A 25,687-nucleotide genomic window follows, 5' to 3' on the forward strand; every position below is an offset into this window, starting at 1 on the left:
GCAGCGTTCCACATCTCAAACTAATTGCGTTGGGCTAAGCGGCTTTCCTTTCCCCCCTTCGATAAAAATGCATACTGTAATGGGACCATTTTCACCCAATCATTTGCTTGCATCAAGCGATTTTGCCCTGGTGCCCATGCAGCTCTCTCTCAGCTGGCGACATGGCAAGGTGCTACCAAGGCACAGCTTACTGTGCTTTCGCTAGTTCCTAACCGCATTGGGAAGCTTTGGGCGATGGAGGCGACCAGGCAGCTATCAATCAACCAAATCAAAAGGCTCGAAAGGCAATTGCTCGTGGAGCGCCATGAATCATTGGAAACTTGTCAAAGGCACTATATGACTTGGCAACAATCCACATCGTAGGCTCGCAACGCTTGAATTCTAGGTTTCGCGAAAGATATCCGCATCCTATCGGTATCCTTTCCCAAACTTAGGCTTAGCGCCAGTCGGGCTTGGCCACGGAGTGAATAGCCAATGTTCAAAATCATGAACAAGATCATGCCGACCACTAATAAAACACACACGTATCTGTCAACACCATCAAGCGGCACAATCTACTTGAGAAGCGTTGGGCCCGTTATTCATGACCGATCTTCAGCGGAAGCCTGGAGCCAGGAAGCTTCCTACTATGTTACCTACCTAAATAGGGTTTACGAAGTTAAACCCTGAGACAAGGACGCGGGTTGATCTTCACTCGAATCTACGCCTTTCTCCGAAGAAAACCCTTAACGCACCTACTCTTGAGTAATTAGACCTGCTTCTCTGACCGAGGACACTCAGCCTATTTGCTTCCAGGCTTTCTTGGCAAACTCGAATCGATGAAGGAAATTGGATGGAAGAAATTCCGTTTCATGTTTCATTTCTGGACTCGTTTGCTTTCAACCGCATCAGGTCCAAGGAGCAATTTATTCCAGTGTACTTAGCAAAGCTGGCAAGCGAATTGTCAGATTGTCTATCCCTCGATCTCAAATGACATCAAATAGATCTGAGAAATCATGCCATGTAAGAATGTTATCAAACGCCAGCGGCTCAAGCGCGATTGCATTCCACGGTTGTGATAGTCCAGTGCCAAGATTCTCCCCAGATGGCATCTTTGGGGACGCTGCTACCAGTATCGACGTCTCCTCGGCGGTTTCGCGCTGTCGAGTCGACTCTCTCGCCCGGTCTCGCAACGGCCCCATAGCCGCCCACACGCAACTCTTCTTCCCCCTCCGCTCATTCGCTTCTTCAAAGTCAGCGAGGCAGGCGATGTAGTTATCCACTGCAAGCCAAGCGCGCTCTGCCTCCCCTCGTTCAGGCGAATCGACGAGCGTGCGGAGCGTGAGGAACAGGGCGTATAATTGCGGATGCTGCTGATAGAACCAGGCGTAGCCGGGGAAAAGCTTTCCTGATTGAAGCAGGTACCCTTGCTCGAGCAATTCGATGGCAGTGATGAACAAGGAATGGGGCAGGTACCGGTACCTGCGTTCTTGTTGCATTGGCGCCGAGAGCCAGGCTTGGAGCATCAAGATGAAGCGCGCTTTGGCTACGGATATCCGAAGCAAAGACTCCGCGGCACGATATAGGTCACTATTCTTCGGTGCGAACCGGAGCCAGCGATGGGCCATGGAGGACTCCGTCAGCTGGATCTTGGCCTCCCTCGTTTGCTCGTCCGCCGCCCCGACAGCGGAGACGGCGTGGCGTAGGTTGCGGCAGAGGTCGAGGTTCATGATGGAAAAGGTCGTCTCGGTCCATTCGTCTCTTCCGGCAGGGGCCTCGTCCATCTGGGGCCATAGCTCGGTATCATTCACATTCAGCGGCAAGCGAAAGATTTTGCCGCGGTCGGCCATTGTGTTGTTGAATCCGTGGCTTTCGGGCGCCGTGGCGTCTAGGGCGGTGAGATGCCACCAGAGACGACAACGCATTTCCGTCTCAAAGGGGCCCAGGCCGAGACGGGAGCCGTCTTCGTGTACGCCGAGGGATTCTGCTATTCTGATAGCGAGGCCGGTGAGCGTCCAGATGGTTCGGCCGGTGTCGAAGGTTCTTAGTGCAGTCTGTGTATGCGTGATCAGCAATGGGTAATGTATTAGTGGAATCCAAATTGCCGTACCAAGTAGATTGCCAGAGCCTTCAACCCCTGCACGTTTGGATAAAGTAAGAACTGAGCCCTCGTGAATGCGCCATCTATTTCCCGCATAAAGTGGCGCAAGAGGACCAGCCTTTCAATACCCAGTTGGGTTGCAACCTCGGTGCTAGACATACTGGTCGTTGCCGCAAAGGCAGTGGTATAAAGAAGAGCCTGTGTGATGTTGTCTGCTCCTTGAGGTTTGGCTGCGACACCAAGCATCACTGGCTGGATCGTGGGTATGTGGAGTATTTTGATCAAGGGATCCACGTTTTGTAGATAGACGATCCATAGCCTGGTAAGGACGTGAGGAGGTACTGAGACGGTCTCCGGGTCAGATCCAAAGACATCCGTGGCAGCTATGCCATAGTGGGGAGATATATGTTGAGTTGTTGCGCTGGGTCTGGGATCTCTAGTCTTTGTGCCGGCTATGGGTCGCTGTCGAGGCGGGTCCTAGGAGATATCAACATGTTTTCTCAAGACTAGAAGTTGCTCGAGCCATTACCCCAAGAAATAAGCCCACAAATACTGAATCATCTACAAAGTTTCCTCTCTCCCCGTCTCCGACAAGGACTTCTTGTGATGGCAGGATCGGTGGAGCCGAAACGGGGTCCGACCCAGGCTTGCTCTGTCTACACGGATCTTGCACCGGGGCTCCATTACGAAGAGAGGAGACAAGATTGGATAAGAGCCCTTCAACTCGAGCAAGTCGGTCGAGAACTTCCTGGTTCGTCGGTTGTATCGTCTGCTCTGCAGGAGGTTGTGACGATGACTCAGTTACTTGATGAACTACAGGAGTTTCGCAAAACGATGGTACGTTCGCATCGCATGGCGAAGAGGACTTGACTGATCGGGCATTTACGGGGGCTCTTCTCGTTCTGGCCTCGAACACACATGAGAGCTGTAAGCGAGTGCACTGCGAACAAGGGAGGCCCCGATTGCAGCGGACTTTGCGATCACGACAGGGCTTGCAAGAAGGACGGTCTCGTGGTCCCAGACGTCTTTGATCACTCATCGCAGGTCTGGTCCAATGAGATCCAGGAAGTTGTGAGAAGAGAGCTTGTAGTCGGTAAGATGAATTCGGTAAATTGAATCATGAGCTAGAGTCATGCTAAATGGAAAGATGATGATGGCGTTTGCGGTTCGGTGCGCCTCCCGAGGTTTCCCCGCGTGCCCCATTTTGGCCGATCGGCCGATCGGGCGAACCTAGTCTAAGTGTTGACGAAGTAGAGTATTTCAAGGAGATTTTGAGAATGAGCAATTAACTTGTCCTTTGAGCCTTTCCTATCAACTGTTCAAGTACTTCTACCCCTGATCTATAAAATGGGTGCTGTTGACGTCAATTCGCCCAACGATGTTGCCGGGTCCGATCCTGTGACTGATCTTGACACGGGGATGGTAGCATGGGATGACCAGCATGACACCCAGAACCCAAGGTGAGAATTATATGACAATAAGTCGAAAACTCTATGTCTGGATCTGATATTCAATGATACTGATGTGACGCAGAAACTTCCCGTCAACGAGGAAATCTACCATCCTGGCTCTTCTTAGCTGCATGATAGTGCTCAGGTTCGCAGTCTCGCCTAGATGCTGAAGCGTATAAAACAAATACCTGATGCCATTCTCCTAATAGTTTCTTGACGTCCTCAGTCATCGCACCAGCTGCTTCAAGCATTGACTCTGAGTTTCACAATGATTCATCGACAGTTTCTTCAATGGTTACAACTATCTACGTCTTTGGCTACCTTGTGAGTATAAACAACTACAATCACGACTTAATCATTACAATGCACGTGCTTATCAGCCCTTTTCAAGGTCGGACCTCTTTTTCTTTCACCTCTCAGCGAATTCTACGGTCGACGCCCAGTATTCTACTACGCCAACATCTTCTTCACCCTCACCCACGTCGGCAGCGCCCTGTCCCCCAACATCGGGTGCCTCCTCGCCTTCCGCACAATTTCAGGCTTCGGCGCCTCGGCATGCTTCTCCGTCGCAGGCGGAATGCTAGCAGACCTCTATGATGTCCACCAACGCGGGGTACCAAACGCAGTCATCACGACGGGTTCTCTATTCGGACCCGTGCTCGGGCCCTTGTTCGGGGGCATCATCACGCAACGCGCAGGCTGGCGCTGGATCTTCTGGACGCTTCTTATCGCATCTGCCATTGTGACGGTCCTCATGAACCTTTTCACGCCAGAGACAAATGCGCACATTGTCTTGCGTCGGAAGGCATTGCGTATTGGAAAGGAGACGGGGAGGACGGACTTGCTGAGCTTCTACGACAACCAGGTCGGGACCTCGTCCAAGAAGAATCCTCAGACACTGGGTCAAGCACTCCGCCGCCCCTGGAAGATGCTGTTCCGCTCACCTCTGGTCCCGGTGTTTTGCATCATGACGGGCTTCATCTCAGCTCTCTTATACATCCTCCTCACATCCACGTCCTCCTTCTTCCAGGAAGTCTACGGCTGGCCCCTCGAGACAGCTGGACTCGCCTACCTAGGCCTCGGCTTCGGAAGTTTAATCGGTCTCCTCCTCTTCGCCAAAACCTCAGACCTCATCGCCGCACGCCTCGCAAAGAAGAATGGCGGCCTGTACCAGCCAGAGATGAGACTGGTCACCGCCTTCATTCCAGCCCTATTCATCCCCGTCACGTTTTTCTGGTATGGGTGGTCAACGTATTCGAGGACGCATTGGATCGTCCCCTTGATCAGTCTGGCGCCGTTTGGCTTTGCTCAGGTTGGGATCAACGCGTCTTCTCAGGCTTACTTGATTGATGCCTCTGGGCCCTATGCATCCTCTTCGTACGCCTGCGTTACTTCAGCTCGCTGTCTTATAGGTGGATTGCTTCCTCTGGTCGGGCCTAGTCTATACAGAAACCTTGGCCTAGGATGGGGCAATTCGGTGCTTGGTTTTGTCAGTTTGGCCATGGTTCCGATCCCTCTTCTGTTGTATCGATATGGGCAAAGGCTCAGAGAGAGGAACCCTCTGAACACTGTATAGATAAAAAAGGTGGCATTTCGCCGCACAAGGCTTTGTAGTGGCCTAGCCAGGTCTTCACTGTCACACAAGGGCATTGACACGAAGCTAGGCTGGAGCTGCAACGCCGTATATGGAGGCTTTATTTCTGTTCTAGGGCTCGGGTCTATGATCTTCTCTCGATCCAGTGTCTACTTCGCCAGCTCGGCCTCGATAGCGGCAAACATGAAAGACCCGCTACCACGGTGATCGTTCTCGACGATAGGGATGCTGGTGTAGTACTAGAAACTCTAATTAGCAAAGCAACTCTCAAGATGGGGGTTCAGCGTAATAACACTAGCAACTTACCTCAAAACTCGCGTTCGAGTTCAGACTCCCAACCTGCACCGTGCCCGTGAAGCTAATGAGCCCATTCTTATCATCCCGAATAAAATCCCTCACAAGCGCCTTGTACGCCTTGAGTCCAACATCCTTGTACTTTGCCTCGAGGAACCCATCCCGAACACCGCGCAGCAGACCGTAAGCAAACATGGCTGCGGCGCTCGACTCAAGGTAGTTGCCCTTGCGCGTCTGGTACCCCTCGTTCATAATAAGCCACCACCCTCCCGACGCATCCTGGCTTCTTGCCAACCCATCCGCCAGGGTGACAAAGTACTTTTGTAGCCGCGCGTATCCCGGAAGGTTCTTGGGATACACTTGCAGCGTGTCAATGAGCGCCATGAAGTACCACCCGACAGCACGGTTCCACACCAACGGGCTCGCTCCCGTCACGGGATCCGCCCAGACGGCGTCCTTTGCCTCGTCGTACCCGTGCACAAGCAAGTTTGTCGTGTGGTTCCGGGTATGCTCCTCAATCAGATCAAATTGCAGCGCAATCTCCCCCCACGCCGTGGTATTCCCCTTCTCAAACAGCGAGACATAGGTCGCATAAAACGAATCGGCCATGTAGATACCGTCCAGCCACATCTGATCCTCGTAAATCGGCGCGCGGTGCCAGAACCCGCCGCTAGGCGTCCGCGGCCACCGGTTCAACTGTTGCCGCAGCCCGTCCGCCGCGATCTTGTACTTCGCTCCCGCCGTAGTGTTGCGCTGGTAGAACCAGAGGAGGTTGTTGCCGATGCGGATGTCGTCGAGGGAGTACCACTCCGGGTCCCAGCCGTCGAGGACACCGGCATCGGAGACGAGGGAGGAGACGGCGGTCTCGGCGGCGCGGAGAAGGGTCGCGTTGGAGGCGGCGGCGGCGGCGCGGGCGATGCCTTCGTAGAGAACGGCCGGGCCGTAGCCTGCGTCGATGGGGGCTTTGCGGGCGACGAAGGACGACGCGAGCCAAGTTGAGTAGGGGCGGGAAGGGGTTTGGGCTAGGGCGAGGGTGCCGGCGAGGGCTAAGAGGGAAGCAGAGGCGCGCATCTTGGGTGCTGGGGAGGATGAGAGGAGTTTGAAAGAAGCCCAGGGGGTCTAGCAGTGAACCTCCAATGTACGAGATGAACGCTGGGTAGGAGGACCAGATGTGTTGGAATCACTAGTATGGACTTGCTTGCCTATATACCTCTTGGTAACGCCATACCCATCACCCACCCTTGACCGCAGTCCGCAGCGTACAACCGCACCATGGACAAATTCTGGAGGCCTTCATGACGACTTCAGTCGTCCCCCAATTTCCGGTGCGCCGATAAACATCCGCAGTGCATGGCACATGCAAGCAACTGCGCCTTGACAACGTCGAATTGAGCCCTCTAGTTGGACAGAGAAAGACCCTGCAAGAAGTCAGGGTTCAAAAACACCTCTCAATGGAGGAATATCGCAAGACCTGTTGGTGGAATCAGCGAGGGGGTAAAAAGGAGGGGAGGGAGCTCGATGATGCACTGCATCATGCACCGCCAAGGCGGAAAAATATAACGACGTTGCAACGGACTTCTTTCAGCAATAATAGTCCCCCATCTCACATCGAAGCTGCTCCCCAGTTCATCTAGTCGGGGTCCGGGGAGCGTGGGGAGGCAAAGGCTTAGGTCACGTTTCTGGTTGATCGCATCTCGCCCCGGTCAGCAACAATTTTCGGGGCATCTGTACTCGAACGCCCAGCATCGGCTCGCTCGCCAAGCCCCCGAATGTCACCAAACCGGCCAGGGCCACATAATTAAGGGGAGGGCCGGCGCCATATGACGGGCGGCGAATCCGATCACGGCCCCCGGGTGACGCTTAACAACGGAGCTAAAGACCGCAAGCTAAACTAATCCCCCGAGCCGTAGAGAGGCGGGTAGAGGATCAGATAAGGGAGTCGCGGCGGGGTAATCAAAACACCGCACTTCCTCCACGGGAACCCGGCGCCCGCGGCATCCAGAGTGGGTCCAACCCAGCACCACTTCCACTCCGTACTCCGTACACTCCAACGCTCCGGGCGGTAGTGGAGTCCCGTGTACTCCATACCCCGTCCGCCCCGCCCGCCGCAAACACTCGGATCAAACGGCACCGCCATGTGCCCATCATTCCCGCCCCAAGGACACGCCCCGAGGGCTAGGCTGGCACGGTTGGGGCGTGGAGGAACGGAACGCCAATCGAAGACTGTCATTTTCCGCTGTCATGGTCGCTTCCTTAATCCTGGGACAGCTGGGACACGGGAACTGCAAAATGCTGACCTTGCATGCCCCCCAGAATCTTATTTCAACACCCAGACCTCTGGGGCTCCTCTCCTCCCCTTGAAGCCGATCAATTCACTACATGGCAGTCCGAGCTTTGTAGGATTTAGGCTTTTTCGGTTACTTTGTTAGTACTACCTGCTTATTCCTACATCAAACCAATATTCCCTCTCTTAACCTCGCTTTTCCAGGCCGGGAATCGCCTCCACGCCCGCTTTCTTGGAGAACATCGTCTCAAGTCTGAACGGCAAGAATAAGATACCACCACCATGGAATACTGAAACTTCGAGCCCAGCCGCATGTTCAAATCCAACCGGCGTACCGGCATGACATTGACATGCCCCGAAATAAGGTTCTTGCCGCCCCCGGAAACAAAGGCGTTTTGCTGCGTAAACGTTCGCTCGGTTGTCATATCCGTGCGAACCAACCTGTCAAAGCGAACAAACATTCAAGACCAAAAAAAGACCGAGCAACTCAAAGGAAAACGTCCTGAATGCATTCCGTTGCCGGCTCGGCAGGGCAAAGACCTCGGCAATCTAATGTAGGAGTAAACTTTTCCTCGGAGCAGACAGCCGCCAGAACTTTTCCTAAGAAAATGTTCGCTGCCGAATCTACAACACGAAAGGAGAGAAGTGGGATTTTTCATAAGGTAATTCCATTATATGAGCTTATATTTTTGCTCGTGTTCGTATCAAGACCGTAACTTTAACTTATGGCAAGTCATCCACCTTGTCTGAATAGGGATGGTTCCGCGTTGTTGCGTTCAAAAAAGACAGTAAAAAGAGCCCACGGAACTCCGCCACTTGAACCCAAAATGCTCGCCACATCATGCGAGAACTTGTACTATCCACACACATGCCCGCAAAAACCTCTCTTTCTTGACCTATTGTCTTTCAATGCAAAGGGTAACGCATGAAGAATACGATCCAAGCCATAAGCCATTACAAGAAATTTTCTAATCCATCCCTCCCCCATCAAAAGCCTAATGCGCCGTTTGCAACCAAAAGAGAGAAGCATCAAAATTTCGTAGCTTTTAGATCTCATCAAGAACCGTGCTGGGCTTCCACTCGTTTGTATCAATCGTCGCCTCGGGATCGGTCCAGTTGACAGGCTTGTGGATGCGCAAGAGACGAAGGAAGTAATCCTCGACAACGAGCAGGTTGAGCAGCACGCCGTTGCAGTTCCAGGCGAGACCGCAGACGATGGCGCCGGCAACGGCGTCGAGGACAAAGTGGTTGGCGGTCGCGACGATGGCGGTGAGGATCAGGGCCGGGTAGGCCATGCCGACGGCGACGATGGCGAAGCGCTTCCAGGGCCGCGAGCGGATCGAAGGGAGGGGCAGGGTCGCGACGGTGAGGCCGATGAGGAGGGAGTAGCCGAAGTGCAGGGAGGGCATGGCGGCTGTTGTTCCGTTTGTCAGTAAGGAAATCAATGTTGGGGCTGCAATCGTGATTTGGAGGTCCAAAACTCACCATACTGGTTGCAAAACTTGTTCGTCGTCCAGACGCTGCTCTCGCCGGTAGAGCTGTGCACGGTATCCACGAAGCCAAAGCTCTTGGCCTCACCGGCATCGGGACCGTTGTAGTTGGGATCGCTCAAGAGACGAGGGGGCATACAGGGCCAGAGGGTGAAGACGACAAAGGCGAGCAGGTTGCAGGTGGCCATGGTGCGTCGGCGGGCCTCGTACAGGGCGGGACCGGCCGAGTTCCAGCGAATGTTCTCGTTGCCGCCGAGCTTGGCGGAGACGGCGCGGCGCTTGCGGGTGGTGGTGATGAAGTAGAGGATGACGAGGAAGAGGATGGTGCCCGGGATGTGGATAAAGGAGTAGATGCGGTTGATCCAGTGCATCACGGTGGGCATCTGCAAAAAGTACTGCTGGACGGGCACCTCAATGAAGACGTGGAGGCGCTGCTCGAGGTGGATGAGCTGGAGTGCGTGCTTGCGTGCCACGTCGACGGTTCCCTCGTTGAGGGTGAGCGCGGTGAAGGCGCGGCCGACTTGGTAGACCTATATTTTGATGGTGTTAGAACGGTCCAAACATAATTGCTGGAAGGGCGGCATCAGGAGTTTCCCGCTTACCCAGTAAATCAGGGCCCAGTACCATGCCTCGACCAAGAAGGGGAACTTGCGGAGGACGCGGCTGAGAAGTCTGTCCTTGTATACTCTTGTGTTTGGTGTCGTGACGATGCGCTGGTATCCAAAGAACTTGATCCTGCGAGAGCGTCGCGGCGGCTCTTCTTGCGGTGTCAACGTTGATGATGAGCTCCAGGCGCCGAGGGAGAGAAGGGACTCTTCAGAGTCTGGGGTCGAGTTGCCGGAACGGCGCTCGTCAGATCGCTTGTGCTCGGCATCATCGAGGCCGGCTCCCTTCCATCCCAGGTTATCGTAGGCGTTGGTGTCGCCAATGTTGCGGTTGAACCACGTTCCTCCAAATAAAAGGGTGATGACCACCAAGGGCTCTGCCACGGCACCGATACCCATGTTTCCTTCTTGTATCTTTTCTTTCTTGCCTCGTGTGACTGAGTGACTGACTGACTGATGACGGAATAAACAGCCGACGATGGAGACGGCGATTAGTGGAAGAGGTATGAGGAGACTGGAGAAACTTGGCTACTCCAGTTGTGACTGCTGCCGTGTGGTATTTGAGGGCGCGGGAGGTTCGGCAAGGGCCACAGGTCCCGAAGGCTGGATGCGTGCGGGTGGGATGGATCTGACAGACTCAGTCCACCGGTGTGTGCTGGGCCAAGGCCCAATGAGAGAGGCGACCGGAAGGTCGGGGATGTGAGTTTAAGATTGTCCGTGTCAAAGGGGGCCAAGTTTGGATGTCTCCTGAACTACCGGGGATTTCCTGATGAAGATCTAAATTGAGTAGTGTACGGAGTACGGATAAGTGAGCAAAGGAGGAGTAGTCAAGATTAAGAAGAAGGTAGACCTGTCGAGCGGGAAGGTCGAAAGGTAATCAACAACAAACGGGGGAGCTCGAGGTAGCGACGTTCATCACGCAGCATGGATCAGATGGATCTGTTAATAATACCGTAATAGATAGAACATGGACTTTCGGCACACTTTGAGCAGAAAGCCCAGGCTCGGCACAACCCACCAAGCTGGACCTTGACCGACCGTATACAGAGTTACCGGGTTGGTGGCCTTTGCACTTTGCGTAAAGGTAAGGTAGCGAATCCAGCAGCCCATGCCACGCTTTGCGCATCCTCCTAGGCTGTCTTCGCCCTCCTCGTCCTTGCTCGCAAAGTTCGCACTCCCACCACCCGCCACAGTCCACATCAGCGGGCTCCGCATGGCTCCGAGGTGCTGGGGAGGAAAGTGAGGAACTCAAGCTCAAGCCGCGCACCGCATGTCGAATTCGAACCCACCCTGGTCCCTCTCGCAATGGCCCCAAAGTGGATTGTGGATGGTGGGAAAGGCTCTGCTGCCCGTGACCAACCCTGTCTATGACACGGAATTCCGATCTGTAGCCAATAGCGGATTGTGGGCTGTTGGGGCGGACGGGCTGGGATCCCTGACGTGGACGAATCGCCCGCCAAGTGCCGCGAGCGCCAAGGGTTACATCTTCCTTTTTGTGTGCTGCGTCTTTCTTTCGCCCTGTGTGAGATGAGAGCTTCTGCTTGGCTTGGTTGCTGTGTGGGCGCACCCGGGAATTCAATTCGCACCCAGAGAATGTCCTTCCAGACTCTAGCTCGGGTGTGTTGTCGGTCGCCAACGGCTTGGGATGAGACAAGAGCGAGGGCTGTGGACTCGGGAGGGAGCAGCAGAGTAAGAGAGAGAAGACAACAGACGAAATGTCGCGTGCTCCCTCCAAGTCGTGGGCAGCTCGCCGTTGCGGTGCGGTTATGCTCTTAGCTCTGCATGTTCCGAGCTTGGCTACCTGACGTAGGTAGTTTGTTCTGTCAAGCACGTCCAACCGCGAAACAAAGTCTCTTTCTTCCTGCGCTTCAACCGTTCCGTCATGCTTCGAAGCCCAGGTCCGTTCCCTACTACTCTCCCTTGTGTTCCCCCTCCGTGCTCTCTAGCTTCTCTGGAGGTTCGCTGTGGTTTCATGCCTTTGCGGCTTTGCCTCGACTGCGTACTTTGTACTCCCCTTTAGGGGGACCATGTGCTCCGACGTCCGCTTAGGAAACGCGGCTCTGTTATCAATCAGGCGCGCGTCCGCTAAGGGGGAAGGTGGGCGTCGGGGAGGGATCGAAGATGACGGAGGGCATGCGACGAGGCACACGACACCGTAAGCTGACAGCCGGCCAATCAGACAGGGGATCGGGCAACATGGTGGAGTGGTCTGCATCCGCGACATCCGACAGAGCCGTCTTGTCCTTCTTGAGTTCGTGGAGACGGGTCCGTTCACAGCCCACCGCTTGCAGGCATTTTCCTCCCTCGTGTTCAACGGCGGGAAAAGAAAGACAAAAAACCCAGCACAGAGGTCGCAAATTTTGTCGATTACCGGTACTGTGTATCCATACGCCGTAGAGATCCCCCTTGTCATGAAATTGGCTCTGCTGCTGCGTGCCGCCGCTAGAATTCCGCTCCGCTCCCATGGAGGATGACCGTCCCCCCCCCCCCCTCAGGGGCTTGCGTGTTGGGGTTTCCATTTCCAATGTATTCTTGGGAGACGTTCATTACCGGACTCGTTTGACAAACACGCGACCTCCACCATGGCTGAATTTGCAGGTTGCGTATGCCTTTTCGTACGTCTCCGCACCTTAGATAAGGAACGTCTTGCATGTCACCAAGTCGCCAGCACTGTCGACCAACGCTGGAGAGACTGGCTGGCAGATCACAGATGGACACAAAAGCGGTGGATGGGTGACACAGGTGGTAACAGGCCTGTTGGCCGAATCCCAATCGTCCTCCCCCACGCTTCCCACGCTTCCAACGGGGTGTCGGCGTCCAAGGAGAGGCCGCCGCCATGCTCAGTCTGCTTTAGATCAGTGATGAAAATTCTCGACAACCTGACTTTAATTTCAATGGTCGGTGGCATGCTTCTGCGGGAGGGTGGCTTCATTGATGATGGGAGGGGCCGGCGCACCCGCCCTTCAATGCGAGCTCGACATTTTGTCTTGGCATACATCATCAAAATCCGCCATCGCCGACCCCGTGGTCGGGCCATCCTTTGCTCGGCGATTTCCTAGCGAGACTGACAAGGGAAGGGAAAAAAGCTTTGTGATGGTTGATAAGGTCGTACTGCCTCGCTGACCTTGGTCGCCTAGCAAAGCTTCTTTGCACCAAGGCAGATCTCTCTAGCCGGGCTTTTCGTGACATCTGAGCAGTTGACGCCAATGATGGTGTTTATCAACCTCCCCGAGCAAAACGTTATTCAACCTACCCCAAGTCCCGGTGCAAAACATCAGCCAACGTCGTTCGGTGACTTCACCTAGTCCGGATTGGGCACGTTCACGCTGGCTTGTCATTTCCGCGTTTATGCGATGAACCCGGCCGTCCCGCGTATTCCTTCTATCCCGTACGGATACTCGTTCAGCCCTGCAGATCGTCACCGGATGCTACCGAAGGCCATAGTTCGCGACGTCTGCTGGGCGGGTACCGAACCACCAGTAAGCCAGCATGGTGTTTGAAATTTCGACTGTTGGACCGTCGGCGCAATGCCCAATCCCGGCCGGCTCTTGCGGGCACCTGCCATCCAGCTATACCCGTTCAGGAATCCTGGCAGGTCGGAGAGCTTGCCCGCTCCGTTCCGCCCCCTCCGGACTATTGAGCCCTCGAAACATTGGCCCGGCATCGGTAACTAAAACCTCCGTTCCTCGGCGCCGACATGCGTAAAACGATTTCCATGCCGACTCCGTCCGGCCGAGGACTCAGGACATGTGCCACTCGTGCAGAGCAGCACAGCACCATCCGAACCACTTCTGTGGCGCTTCACTGCTGGATTTGTGATGAAGCAATTGAGACGGAACATTCTGTAAGTGCTTCGGCGCCGCATGACACCAACGAACAGCACTGCTGGCGACGGAAGTGCGAACTGACCAGACCTTCAGCATCTGACATGTGACGCTTGGTGGTCACGGCGGAGCAGGTTGAACATCCCCTGGCAGGTGTGAGATCGATGGCAACGGAGAGTCTGACGACTCAGCACATGCTGATGAAGTAGTTTTTCATTGCCGTCAGAGAAGGTGACGAATGGCGCAAGTATAGATATATTGCGGACATTCGTTGATAATCAGGCCGTCTCTTCTTTATGTCTATCTTGGGCATTCTGTTGGAGTAACCTTGAGGCTTCCGCCTGCTTGGTCCAGCAGTCCCTCACGTCGCAGGTATTCAGTGAGGCAACTGTTGCGGCCTCATCAGACCGCGGGGGAAGAATCGACCAACGACAGAGCGTCTGTCCCGCACGATGGTCTATTTATCCTTGATGAAGGGAGTCTTCATTGTCAGCTCGTCGGCTGAAACAATGAACTTTCATTCCGGGCACCACCACTGCGTAGTCCATGTTTGGTGGCTACCATGTTTAGTGCCAAAGACGACCGTCCAGTAATATGATTGTCACTGGAGCAGGGATCAACGAACCTCAAACGACAGTGGAAGAGCTTTTGGGATCACCGGGAGTAGCCTTTGGCTGGCTGAAATGTTTTCAACATCGTCGCAACCTCATGAGGGTAAACGCGTAGGCCGTGACCGAGTCTATGCAGGTCTCATTAACTTGAAGGAAGAGTAAAGACGTTCGGGAATTCGCACTTCAATGATCCCCATCAGAGCAGATCTTGTAACTGCAAGTCTCAGAATTCAGGACCTCTGCGGTTGTCCTTGCCGGCCGGTGCCGCCATCTCGATAGGCAACTTGCTTACAATCTCGTATTGGATCGTGTTGTTTGGCTCAAAATCACCATACTGAAATGAGCGCGAGCTTGGTGCATAGCCCGAGTATCGCGTTGTCGTGTGATCTGCTTGAAGCCAGACCCCGTCAAGATCGATCTGTTGCACCCGAAAAGCCGGAAAGAACCACCACAAGGCTGAAAATATGATATCATGTATACATGGTAATGAGACCATCACGAGACCATCGACTGGACTCCGGAGAAGATGATCGATGCCATCTCATACTGTCCAGGAATTGCCGATATTGGGGTGGAAGTGATCCATCATACAGCGGCGCAGATTGTCTGAACGTTCTCTTGCTTGAAATGCCCGACCGGAAGGCTCTGCTTTTGTCAAGTGGCGAACAGATACATATCTGAGCCTCAGATGACCGACACAGGCTGTGAGACGGTCGAAATCGTTACGCAGGTAGATACTTAGAATGGTCTTCGATTGGATCATCTAGTGACTAGAGTGTTAAGTGCGAACGTGAGTTCCGCTCGCCAACTCTTCGCTCTCGCAGTCAGGTCAGGTAGTCAATAACTTCGCAAAGTGTAAGGAAATGCATCCCCGGACTTCGATGATATCGAGGATGAGAGCCGAGCGAACTAATGATCACCTGAGCCCGCGGCCCCGCCACTATGTGGCTCGATATGGCACTCCTAGGAAACTCCATGAGAACTCTGATCACTCGTATATTAGCAGGCAGCGTTGTCGTGCGGCCCCTGGGCGAGTTAGAACTGATTGAGTAATCGATAGTGTAAAATCCCCGCGTCGATCCGTTGAAGAAGACTGCCAGGGGGAAATCTCGTCAAGACACAAACGTCCGGTATCATCAGCGCCACGTGTTCGGCTCGAGCCGAGAGTGGCTTGAGAGGCATCGACTGATATCAAACCGCACTTGGGTTCGCTGGGCGATCGGAAATACCGTCCCTTGCTCTCATGTTGATGGAAAACGGTCTACCCCGAGAACGATGATGACTATTGGTGTAGCCTCGGTATATGCGATGGATGTACATCTTAGTTGGGCGGGAAGTGTCCGAGAGCCGCCAGAGATGTTGGATAGCCTGGTCCAGAAGGCAGTAGAGGCTCTAGTCTTGATCCCGATCGGTGATGGTAGGGTGGGTCCGGAATCTGTCTCATTTCGGCGCTCCGGGCGGAAGGCCTGAACGCTCCAGCTTTTCAGCCACATCCGGGGCTATCGGCGGCAGACGTCGTGGCTTTCGTCCGTGTCATCAATAGCGCGACGGTGTTGTAAGTCCCTAGGATGTCTGCGCTTTGAACGACTCTGGATCTTGCGCGGGTGTCGAAGTGAATTCTAGCATCGATTGCTACGTTGCACGTGGACTCCCAGGGCATGTTCGTGAGTAAAGAGTTGATGTAGATTTGGAGCGAATTTGGCACCGCCGAGGAGCATGGGGCCCGGAGAGAGAGAAAGAAAGATAGCACCTGTTTGGGCATCAGTACTGCTGAAGAATGGAACGGGTAAGATGCTTCCTCCTGATGGTAAAAGCAACAACTCTTGACAACGCACAAAGTGCTTGCATACCTCTACTCCTTAGCACACAATCAGAACCAAATGGTGTATCTCAGAGGGCCCGAGCGTGACACCATGGTCAGTCGTTGGGTAGGATTTGTGGATGGAACTCTCGAAGATGTCGGTGTCTCAAAATGAGTGGTCAATGGAGACGCAAACACTTTGCGCTGGCGCGTGCGAGATGACACTTGGGGGCCAAGGCGTGGGGGCATGAGCCAGACGGGGCAACGCCGCCATGGAAATCAAGTCTGACAAGGAGAAGAGGCTGAAGTTGGAGCTTCTGATGCAAGAGGGAAATCCCATTCACGATGCATGAGGCAGTTGATTAATTACACAAGGCGAGGAACCTTGAGAGGTGCGTTGCGTGGTGTTCATCTGATGACAAAGTGAGGCGCGGGTGCGGCCAGGGCAGGCGCCTGCAGTTCGCGGACGGCATGAAATGCAGGAACCAACCTGCGGTCGAAGGCAGGAGGGACATGGTCGAGGCCACAATGCCCGAGAGGAAAGACGATGAGTTGGTCGCGGGAAGGAGGGGCCCCGGGAACTTCAGATGCGGTACGTACACAAAGACACGCACAAGAAGCTGAGAACCAGACTTCTTCGAGTCTAGTGCAGACGCAAGTCGACGCCCGGACTATAGAATGGCACGGCCGCGACCAACCACAAGCTTTTTTTGATAATTGAATGGATCCACCTGTTTGATAGTTTGGGAAAGCAGAGGAGAGATACTTCCGCAATCCTGTACCGGTATGCGTCTCTTACCTAGGACAGATACATGAGAACGTTCCTGCGCCACTAACCTCGAGTCGCGGACTAGCATCTTCCCAAACGGGGCAAGAGACAATGAAATGCATTGCATCGCAAGCCACGACCGAGTCGACGGGCGGGCACAACAATCGCTCGGCTGGTCCCTGTAAAAAACCGTCAGCTAAGATGCTGAAAGAAATCGAAAGAGGAAGAGAAAGAGAGGCAACGGCCTCATTCTCTCGGCGCTGTTTAGCGGCCAAGCGTGATGAGATGAAGTGGTAGCTGCTGCCCAGGACAACGGACGGGCGTTGAGGGCTGCAGCGGTCACATGTAAAGGTACATGTACGGACATGCACTGACTATTTCACTACTGCGACTGCTACTGGTACTTCCATCATGGCATAGCTACTCGATAAGGGACGCAGGCGGCAGAACAGAGTGGCAGAATGAGGCCATGCGATCATATGTCTCTCAGTCTTTGTCCGTGCTCATGTTGTTGTTTTCTTTTCCACCCTCAGCTGAGGTTTGAATAGGGTCCAGGGTCCAAGACATGGAGGCTGCGTCCATTGTGGCATAAAGGTTGGGCGGATTGAGTTAATTGAACGACGGGAGTTTCTCAGGCGTTCGGGTGTTGCTGTTGCTCGAACCGGTTTGAGACGAGATGGGACATACCCTGCTTGTGATGGGAATGCTTTGCGTAGAATTTAAATGACAGTTGCTTCCAAAAAGAGATTCCAATCGAGTCGCTGAGCCTCCGCTCTTGACTCGATGGGTACCCCAGTCGCCGCGATCGCAATACTCTCCTTCCGGTCTGGTCTTTGTCTAATGATCTTTGGTCTTGGCTTTATTGAAGGCAAACCACACGAGGTGCTCTTGCGGGATGGTCCCGATGGGGTTGCATGGGGACGTCATGTCATTGAATGAAATGAAACATGTTTTGTGCCTCTAGTTTGGGTCGCGACAATGAGAAGACATTGGACTTTCCGTGCTTGTCTCGAAGATGAATTGGTATCTGCATCAGGTAATGCCACTGTGCAGCGACTAGTAGCCGTGCAAATACTTAAGTAATGTATATACATACATACATACATACATACATACATACACTACTAAGGTAATTGAATCTATTCATGCGAGTGTAAGGTACTGCGGTGTATATACAGCCTCGGATTATTTCATTGCATTCCTTCCTGATTCCACAGTCGTTCCTCCCCCGTTCCAGGTCCCCTCTTGATTGATGAGTGATCCGTGCAGACCCTGACAGACCCACCACACCTCGTGCTCTTTGAGCCTCATCTGACCAATCAGACTGCAGTCCAGCTTTAGCCCAGCCCAAGTCAATTCTCCCCAATGCTCTCCACCAGCCACTCACAGCAAGGCTCAGGCACATACTCCGTGCAGGCACACACAACAATTGGGAGGTGCCTTCCCTTTCCTGGCTGTCCCTGCTGTGTGCTTCAGGGGCTCTTGCTTTCCGTTGGTCTGGGCTTGTGGTATGTACCTTACTGCTCAATGCACCACACGGCTGCGCGTCCCAATGCTCAATGTTCATTGTTCGTTGTCGCTCATGCCAGGAAATTCTTCACATCTAAACGTAGCCCAACGTAGGTAGTCAAGGACCGTTTGGTGTCTCTCATGACTTTTTTTTTTCTCACCTCCTCCCCTTTCCCGCCATCTGCCAATTCCTCCCTTGATTCATCTGTCTGTCCGTCTGCCCAAAGCAGCAGTAGTCAGCCGTTGAACCCGCCATCCGTCGCCCTGATCTGATACACGACCATCACAGAGGCAATAACCAGGAACATACCGCTTGGGTCCCCCGAACCACGATACGACCCTTGAACAACTTTGTCGCTTTCTTTTCGCCTTTTGCCTGCAATCATATTCATTGTTGATACCCCGTCCCTTATCCCCCAGTCCAACCACCCAACCCACCGACCCCCTCCTCCTCTGCCGACCCTCTTCTGCTCTCCTAGGCCGGCCGAATTTCCTTGCGAGAAAAATTACGGATACCCAATTGCTCCATTCGCCTTCACACGAACGCCAGACTCGAGATAGAAGCCACATGCTGTAGTCGCCGTTGCACCGTACTGCAAGACTGCAAGCAACACATCAACGCCGCCCTTGTCGTCCCAATTCAAGCAACGCCAAACGCTAAGCCCTTCGATCGAACCTGCGCCATATCGCTCTCTCTCTCACCCTCTTCCTCGCCCACGTTGCTTGCCCCCTCGCAACCACTTCTTCGGATCGCTGAACCAAAACTACACGAACCCGGCCCGTGTCGATTGTTCCTGATGAAGCGATAGCCGATCGTCTCCACGAGGCCACCTCAACACCAGAAACAGCCCTGCCAGGGTCCCACAGGTTCGCGATCGATCACCATCCTCCCGTATCCTTTGCCGTGCGATCTGGGCTCTGTGCTAAGCTGTATTTGTTACAGGTTCATCGGTTTTCGTCCCCATCGTCCTTCATTCTTCCACATACCGACCACATCTTTGCGCACGTCGTCGACGAACCGAGCCTTCAATGCCCTGGCAGCCTCTTCCTCGCATTGCCTTCGCCGTTGCGACATTTCCTTTCGCCGCCTCGGGCCCGGCCGATCTCCCCCTCGAACTAGGCGATGAGCTCTACATCATTGAAGAAACCCCAGATGGCAACTGGTTGCGTGGCTACTTGGTAGCTCCACCCAGCCTGCTGGCCGGACTGACTTCCGTAAAGGGCCAGACACTCGAAGCCCGCGTTTTTAGTGGCATCTTCCCCCGAAGTTGCGTCGAGGTTCGCGAGGTTTTGGGTGAATCTGACGACACGGAAGACCTGAACGATGCTACAAGCGATGATGCTGCTGCCGCTGGCGATGTTCAACTCGGTAGCGACTCGGGAAAGAGCGGATTGACGCCAACAGCTACCGAGAAACCCAAATTGAAAGACGGTCATAAATCTCTAGGAAGCTCACGAGGGTCCAAAGGCTCCAGAATCGAGATCAAGGGACGCAAACCGCTTGGGGAACTACCCAACGGCACTCAGGGTCGACTTTCCATCCCCGTCAAGCGCGATCCTGACGCCCCACGCCCGGCCGCACCCGTACCGATGCTCAAGATTGGCGACGAAACCCCAACATCAGCAGCTGAACCGCTTATTGACGAAATTGCCAGCTGTCTCCGAGAGTGGCATTCCACCAATCTACATGGCCTACTCTTATCTCGCCAATACCCTCGCCTGGAGAAGCTTTCGCAATTGATCCAAACGCTGAATCTTAGCCGACAACAGTTCCTCCACAACGTCCTCACACGACATGAATATGACAAGTTGCGCGAAAAGACAGTCTGGGACCTGGTGCGGGTGAATAAGCTATGTGGAGGGGAGGTCATTGTTCGAGACCCCGCAGACCGGGGACGAGTATTGACGGGCGATGATTCGGTAGTCGACGTTACGAAGCTGCAGTCCGTTATGAGCGTTCTGGATGAGCCACCAGTGCCCACCGTAGAACCGACGGCCCTGCACCACCTGCTTGTTGACGTGAAGGGATTTGCCGGCGCATCAGCCGAGGAGACATCACTGGTAGTTTATCTTGTAGCAAAGCCGGTGGGAGGGCAGCCCGCCGCTCTCACCGAATGCTTCATCATTGACATACCACCCGGGGGAACGATAGGAAGTCTGGCGAAATCGGGCCAAACTAGAACAATATTCGCCGATCTTTCAGCACAAGACATTGGCGACGTTGCATCGGCGGAGACCGAGCTATACCTCGTCGTCAAGGTGCGTTCGAGCCAGCAAGTTATTCCCAGCGGGAAGCCGGACTCTCGTTCTGGCATCAAGTCTCAGGGTGGAGGATATTCCAAAGATCCCACAAAGCCACCTTCTGCCAGTGGCAATAAACCTTCTAGAAGAAGTCTGATGTGGGGGTCCAAGAGTGGGCGCTCAGCCTTCTCCAGAGGGAATGCCACACCGAAGCTTGATTCATTAACAGAACAGCCCGAGGGTCGCCCCCCGACACAGGACGAGAGCCAAGACAGCGCCGCACCTCCCAGCACTGCCGGTTCCAGACAGCGCGGCTCATTTGATGGCGGCTCAGGTTTCCACATGGCCGAACGGACGGTGGGAATTGGTGTTCTGAAACTCAATGCGGTCATGAAGCAGGACGAAGATGTGGAACAGGTCGTGAGTATTTGGTCGCCATCACCAACATTACCGACAGAGAAGCAGGGTCTCCACGAGGAGTGGGATACCCTTATCCGAGACCTCATGGACAGCAAGAGTGGGCATTACGAAAAGTCGCGCCGAACCGAGCGAGTACAGGTGCATCTCAAGTCCTTCAATCACCCGGATGTGGATGCGCTGGTCAAGATGACGCCAACCTTGTTGGCTGGCATTCGCAAAACAAACAAGATGGGCTTTTCTGGCGCGCCTACAAAAGCTAGATCGGACATTTATGTTACTCTCGATACTGCTGCGCTCTCCAAGCAAAATCTGTTGTCCAGATATGCAGGCAACCCCGCCATACTCTCTGGGAGTGTTCATGGGAATAACCTACAGGTTACACTTGAGGTACGGAGAACAGGCGGGGAGAAGATTCCGAACTGCATCTTTTCTTCGTCCAACACCGAAGGAATCACCACGTGGAAGTCTGTGGCTGTTGAGAGGGGGGAGCACTGGAGTCAGACTGTCCGACTTGCTGTTCCACCAGAAGATGTCTTCACTTCGCACATAGTCATGTTCCTATCCGACATGCCGAATGCGCCGTTCGCGGTTGCCCACATGCCACTGTGGAACCAAGAAGCTTTTGTCCGAGACGGAGCACATGCCCTGCTGCTATACAAGACAGATGAATTTACCTCGACGGCTCAAGCTGGCCCGAGCGGCAAAGGGGGTTATCTATCACTGCAATGGAGTGCTAGAGGAAACGACGAACACTCTTCCGAGGTAACCGGTCCTCTTGCGCTCCTTCGAGTCGACACATACCTATGCAGCACACGATTTTCCCAGGATCGCATCGTCTTGGGCCTGCTCAAATGGAAAGAGGCTCCCAAGGAGGATATCCCGATGTTACTAAAGCATCTGATCTTCGTTCCCGAAATCGAGGTTGTCAAGCTCCTTAGCGACGTTCTTGATGGTCTCTTCGGCGTCCTGGTGGAACACTCGGGCAACGACGAATACGAAGACCTTGTATTCACTGCACTGGTTAGAGTCCTGGGCATTGTGCATGACAGACGATTCAATCTCGGCCCACTTGTCGACCACTATGCGGAGAACCGCTTCAACTACCCGTTCGCCACGGCCTGTCTCGTGAGATCGTTCACTCGCCTGCTGGAGAAGCCTACCGAGGCCCAGACTTCGAGGAAGCTCCGCTCCACTTTCAAGGTCGTGCGACACATTCTCAAGTTCATCACCCACGCGCGAGGCCAGCAAAAGGCCAAGGAAGCCGGGATAGGCATCACGACTTCGCACTCCACCCCCGGTTTCACTCGGGAATTGAGGAACATCTTCAAAGCTCTTGATTCCATGATGCGTAGCAACGCACCTGTCCTTGTTGGCAGCCAGACGTTAGCTGTTCAACACTTTCACACTTGGTTGCCAGAGTTGACTGGACTCCTGACGACCGAGGAGATTTTGCACATTGCTATCGATTTCCTCGACTCCTGTTCGCTTGTTAAGGGCAAGCTGGTCCTGTACAAGCTTGTGCTCATCATCAACTACTCCAAGCTGGATATTTTCTCTCACCCTGAACAAAAGTCAGCTCTTACGGCCAATACCGTCCGATGGATCGCGCCGCACTGGGGTCATAATGAGGACGTCACTGATTCCTGGAAGGAGCAAGTTCGTCTTTGTTGCTCAATCCTTGCCGGTCAGATCGACAACCTCGGCCCTGAGATCCCCGACTACCTACCAAAGATCATTGATTCGTACCTCTCTATCGTGGCCACTTCGAGCAAGCCTCGCAGCCGTCTTTCACTTCTTTTCCCTACTTCATACCCCTTTCCCTCCAAGCCTATTGCGGAGGAGTCTACTTTTGACGAAGCGTTGGTTGAGCTTTCTGCAATTTTGTCGGCAGTTTCGAATTCCCCGAGCGGCATGCAGCTGGAACTAACAGAAGGAGACCTGACTGCCCTCCTCGAGAACACCCTTCGCGTGCATATGAGCATCTTGATGGGCGAGGCATTCCCACACGAATGGCTGAGTGTCTACATATATCACCACAAATCCACGATGAGAACCTTGCAGTATTTGTCCAGCATACTGCTCGAGTCCTTCCTCCCCCACCCCGACGAAGCCGAAAACTTCAATACGGAACTTTGGAAGATGTTCTTCACGACAATGCTGAAGCTTGTTGGGAGCCCATCTCTGGCTCTGGAGACCTTCCCTGAGCAGAAGCGGAGAGCAGTCTGGAAGATTGCTGGCGACGTGCGAGAACATGGCGCTGAACTGCTCAGACGAACTTGGGAGGCCATTGGTTGGGAGACGAGTAGCGACGAGCGTGCACGATATGGCCTATCCAAGATGGGTGGCTACCAGGTTCAATACGTCCCTACCCTTGTTGGCCCCATCGTCGAGCTTTGTCTTAGTGTCCACGAAGGTTTGCGACGCATGGCCGTGGAGGTGTTGCAGACAATGATTGTCAGCGAATGGACCCTGAGCGAAGACTTGTCCGTCATCCAGACCGAGATGATTGACTGCCTCGACCACTACTTCAAGTCCAAGCCCCTGACGGAAAGCATACTGCAGAAGCTGTTCGTCAACGAGGTCCTGGAGAGATTTGCGCCGCTGTCGAGCGTTCCCGACGAGCCTCTCTACGCCGGTATCCGTGACCTGATGGCGACTGTCGACGAGTTCCTGGATCTTCTCGTTGCCGTACACAGCAGCGACAACACGAGCGAAGCATCCCACCTGATCAACCGATTACGCCTGATGGAGTTCCTCCGCGACATGCAGAAGGAGGAAATCTTCATCAGATACGTCCACCAGTTGGCCATTCTTCAGGGCGAGGCGAGGAACCACTGCGAAGCTGGCTTGGCCCTTCGTTTGCACGCTGACCTCTACGATTGGGACCCTACGAAGCAAGTGACTGCTTTAGATGACCCGGAATTCCCCATCCAAACCTCATTCGAGCGCAAGGAACGCATCTACTTCGACATGATCAAGCACTTCGAAGAGGGTGAGGCCTGGACTAGCGCTTTAGCTGCCTACCAGGAACTCCGGATTCAGTACGAGAGCAACGTCTTCGACTTTGCCAAACTGGCCAGGACCGAGCGAGCCATTGCCACGATTTACGAAACTATTTCCAAGAGCGATAAGCTGGTGCCCAAGTATTTCAAAGTGGTATACAAAGGACTGGGCTTCCCCTCTAGCCTCCGTGACAAGGAGTTTGTGTACGAAGGCTCGCCGACCGAGCGCGCCTCTGCCTTCACCGATCGCATGCAGGAGCAGTACCCATCCGCTCAGATCGTCACCGGTGGCGATGTCGATGATGTCGAAGGCCAGTTTCTGGTCGTTTCTGCCATCACACCGCACCGCGATCTGTCACACCAAGTATTCCAGCGTGCTCGCGTTGCCCAAGTAATCCGCGATTACCTGGTGTCCGCCCACCCTCAGAGCTTCTCGGTGTCTTCTAAGCGCAGCACATCTGGCCCTGTTCAGGAACACTTTGCGGAGAAGATGGTATTCACCACTGCCGACCCATTCCCGACAATTCTTCGCCGCAGCGAAATCGTGCATACCGAGGAGATCAAACTCAGTGCCCGCCAGACCGGCTTAGAGCGAATTGTAAGGAAGACGCAGGAAATGACAGTGATCGAGAAGCGAATTACCGAGGGCGACGAAGAGAATGCACAGCTGCTCGTCGACGCAGTAAGTGTGTCGGTCAACCCAGATTCGGAAAATAGCGTGGCATGTTATCGTCAATTACTGCCGTCCCGTGCAGAATCCGAGGATGACGAGGACGATGTGCTTCAAGATGAAGAGGTTGAGCCTGAGCTTGACCCTGAAGACAACGCGATTAAGATGGCGCTCGTAGACCATGCGATCATGATTAAGCGGTGCCTCGCAACCTTTTCTAGAAGTACCAACGAAATCCTCAACGAAAGGCACGAGGAACTTCAACGATGTGAGTCCTTCTTGCTCATGCCCATGACCTCTTGCCTAGGCGCTCCATACTAATACGTTACAGACTTTGAAAGCACATTTGCGCCTGAGATTGCCCTCTTCGCTCCTCAGCAGCCGTCACGGGAGTCCGCCAATGCTTCGCCGACATACAGGCGGTCGTCACCATCTACCGAACAAGTATCGCCCCAACCGCAGAGCATTGCTGGTGCCATGACGAACGGAGTCGCTGTCGAAGAAGTGTCGACGGTCCAGCCAGTTGCCATCCGCCAAGGGCGTGGCACGCGTCTTAGCTTCTTGGGAGGCCGTAAGAAGGAATCTCCAGTATTGCAACAGACCCCCAGCGACCCTCAAACGACACCGGAAGTTGAGGACACCGTTAGCCACCGCAGCCGAAGCTTCAGCAAGACACAAGACAACGTGACCATTACAAGCAACGCCAACCGTCGCAGCAGCTTCTTCCGAGCTCCGTCCAGCGACATACCGCGGGTTCTAGGCAGTAACGATGCCACCAGCGAATGGGTCACGGACTCGGGTGGACGGCGCAGTTCAGATGCGGGAACGAACTTGACAGAGAAGGAGCGGGAGTACAAGGACGAACGGCCTGTGGACGCACTTGGCATCGTCAAACGTGGAAGCGTCAGAAAGAGGCTCAGCATGCTGAAACTTGGTAAGAAGTCTGCTAAGGGGAACGGTACCATGGTCAGCGTGCACGAGGAGTAGGACTTCACGGCAGCAGCCGAGCAGCTTGGTTACATGAACAAGACGACGGGTGAAT

The 25,687-nt window shown here is 54.1% G+C and overlaps 9 protein-coding genes across 9 annotated transcripts; 2 read left to right on the forward strand and 7 right to left on the reverse strand.

The window, feature by feature from the left end:
- Window positions 1-965: 965 nt before the first annotated feature.
- On the reverse strand, window positions 966-2,764 carry CABS01_03766 (fungal specific transcription factor domain-containing protein; the record flags this gene model as incomplete). Its single annotated transcript, XM_060537138.1, has 3 exons — window positions 966-2,033; window positions 2,090-2,557; window positions 2,741-2,764. 3 exons carry the CDS (start codon window positions 2,762-2,764, stop codon window positions 966-968), a joined length of 1,560 nt encoding a protein of 519 aa, XP_060391396.1.
- A 663-nt stretch (window positions 2,765-3,427) lies between these two features.
- CABS01_03767 (major facilitator superfamily transporter) lies at window positions 3,428-5,107 on the forward strand (the record flags this gene model as incomplete). Its single annotated transcript, XM_060537139.1, has 4 exons — window positions 3,428-3,540; window positions 3,614-3,676; window positions 3,741-3,855; window positions 3,923-5,107. 4 exons carry the CDS (start codon window positions 3,428-3,430, stop codon window positions 5,105-5,107), a joined length of 1,476 nt encoding a protein of 491 aa, XP_060391397.1.
- Window positions 5,108-5,274: 167 nt separating this feature from the next.
- CABS01_03768 (cell wall glycosyl hydrolase YteR) lies at window positions 5,275-6,664 on the reverse strand (the record flags this gene model as incomplete). Its single annotated transcript, XM_060537140.1, has 3 exons — window positions 5,275-5,364; window positions 5,432-6,538; window positions 6,614-6,664. Coding segments are annotated over 3 exons (1,248 nt in total), but the record flags the coding sequence as incomplete, so codon positions are not given.
- A 646-nt stretch (window positions 6,665-7,310) lies between these two features.
- On the reverse strand, window positions 7,311-7,649 carry CABS01_03769 (uncharacterized protein; the record flags this gene model as incomplete). The annotated part of the gene is made up of 1 exon (XM_060537141.1): window positions 7,311-7,649. One exon carries the CDS (start codon window positions 7,647-7,649, stop codon window positions 7,311-7,313), a length of 339 nt encoding a protein of 112 aa, XP_060391399.1.
- A 1,100-nt stretch (window positions 7,650-8,749) lies between these two features.
- CABS01_03770 (uncharacterized protein) lies at window positions 8,750-11,013 on the reverse strand (the record flags this gene model as incomplete). Its single annotated transcript, XM_060537142.1, has 4 exons — window positions 8,750-9,117; window positions 9,189-9,723; window positions 9,796-10,251; window positions 10,837-11,013. The coding sequence occupies 4 exons, from the start codon at window positions 11,011-11,013 to the stop codon at window positions 8,750-8,752; spliced, it is 1,536 nt and encodes a 511-aa protein (XP_060391400.1).
- Window positions 11,014-13,468: 2,455 nt separating this feature from the next.
- On the reverse strand, window positions 13,469-13,663 carry CABS01_03771 (uncharacterized protein; the record flags this gene model as incomplete). Its single annotated transcript, XM_060537143.1, has 1 exon — window positions 13,469-13,663. The coding sequence occupies one exon, from the start codon at window positions 13,661-13,663 to the stop codon at window positions 13,469-13,471; it is 195 nt and encodes a 64-aa protein (XP_060391401.1).
- Window positions 13,664-15,716: 2,053 nt separating this feature from the next.
- CABS01_03772 (uncharacterized protein) lies at window positions 15,717-15,995 on the reverse strand (the record flags this gene model as incomplete). The annotated part of the gene is made up of 1 exon (XM_060537144.1): window positions 15,717-15,995. One exon carries the CDS (start codon window positions 15,993-15,995, stop codon window positions 15,717-15,719), a length of 279 nt encoding a protein of 92 aa, XP_060391402.1.
- A 447-nt stretch (window positions 15,996-16,442) lies between these two features.
- CABS01_03773 (uncharacterized protein) lies at window positions 16,443-16,925 on the reverse strand (the record flags this gene model as incomplete). Its single annotated transcript, XM_060537145.1, has 2 exons — window positions 16,443-16,677; window positions 16,834-16,925. The coding sequence occupies 2 exons, from the start codon at window positions 16,923-16,925 to the stop codon at window positions 16,443-16,445; spliced, it is 327 nt and encodes a 108-aa protein (XP_060391403.1).
- A 2,416-nt stretch (window positions 16,926-19,341) lies between these two features.
- Window positions 19,342-25,632, forward strand: CABS01_03774 (SH3 domain-containing protein; the record flags this gene model as incomplete). The annotated part of the gene is made up of 2 exons (XM_060537146.1): window positions 19,342-24,913; window positions 24,977-25,632. The coding sequence occupies 2 exons, from the start codon at window positions 19,342-19,344 to the stop codon at window positions 25,630-25,632; spliced, it is 6,228 nt and encodes a 2,075-aa protein (XP_060391404.1).
- Between the last annotated feature and the right edge of the window lie 55 nt (window positions 25,633-25,687).

This window comes from Colletotrichum abscissum (genome assembly GCF_030869225.1).
Source record: "Colletotrichum abscissum strain IMI 504890 chromosome Unknown Scaffold_7.1, whole genome shotgun sequence".
NCBI classification, from domain to species: Eukaryota; Fungi; Ascomycota; class Sordariomycetes; order Glomerellales; family Glomerellaceae; genus Colletotrichum; species Colletotrichum abscissum.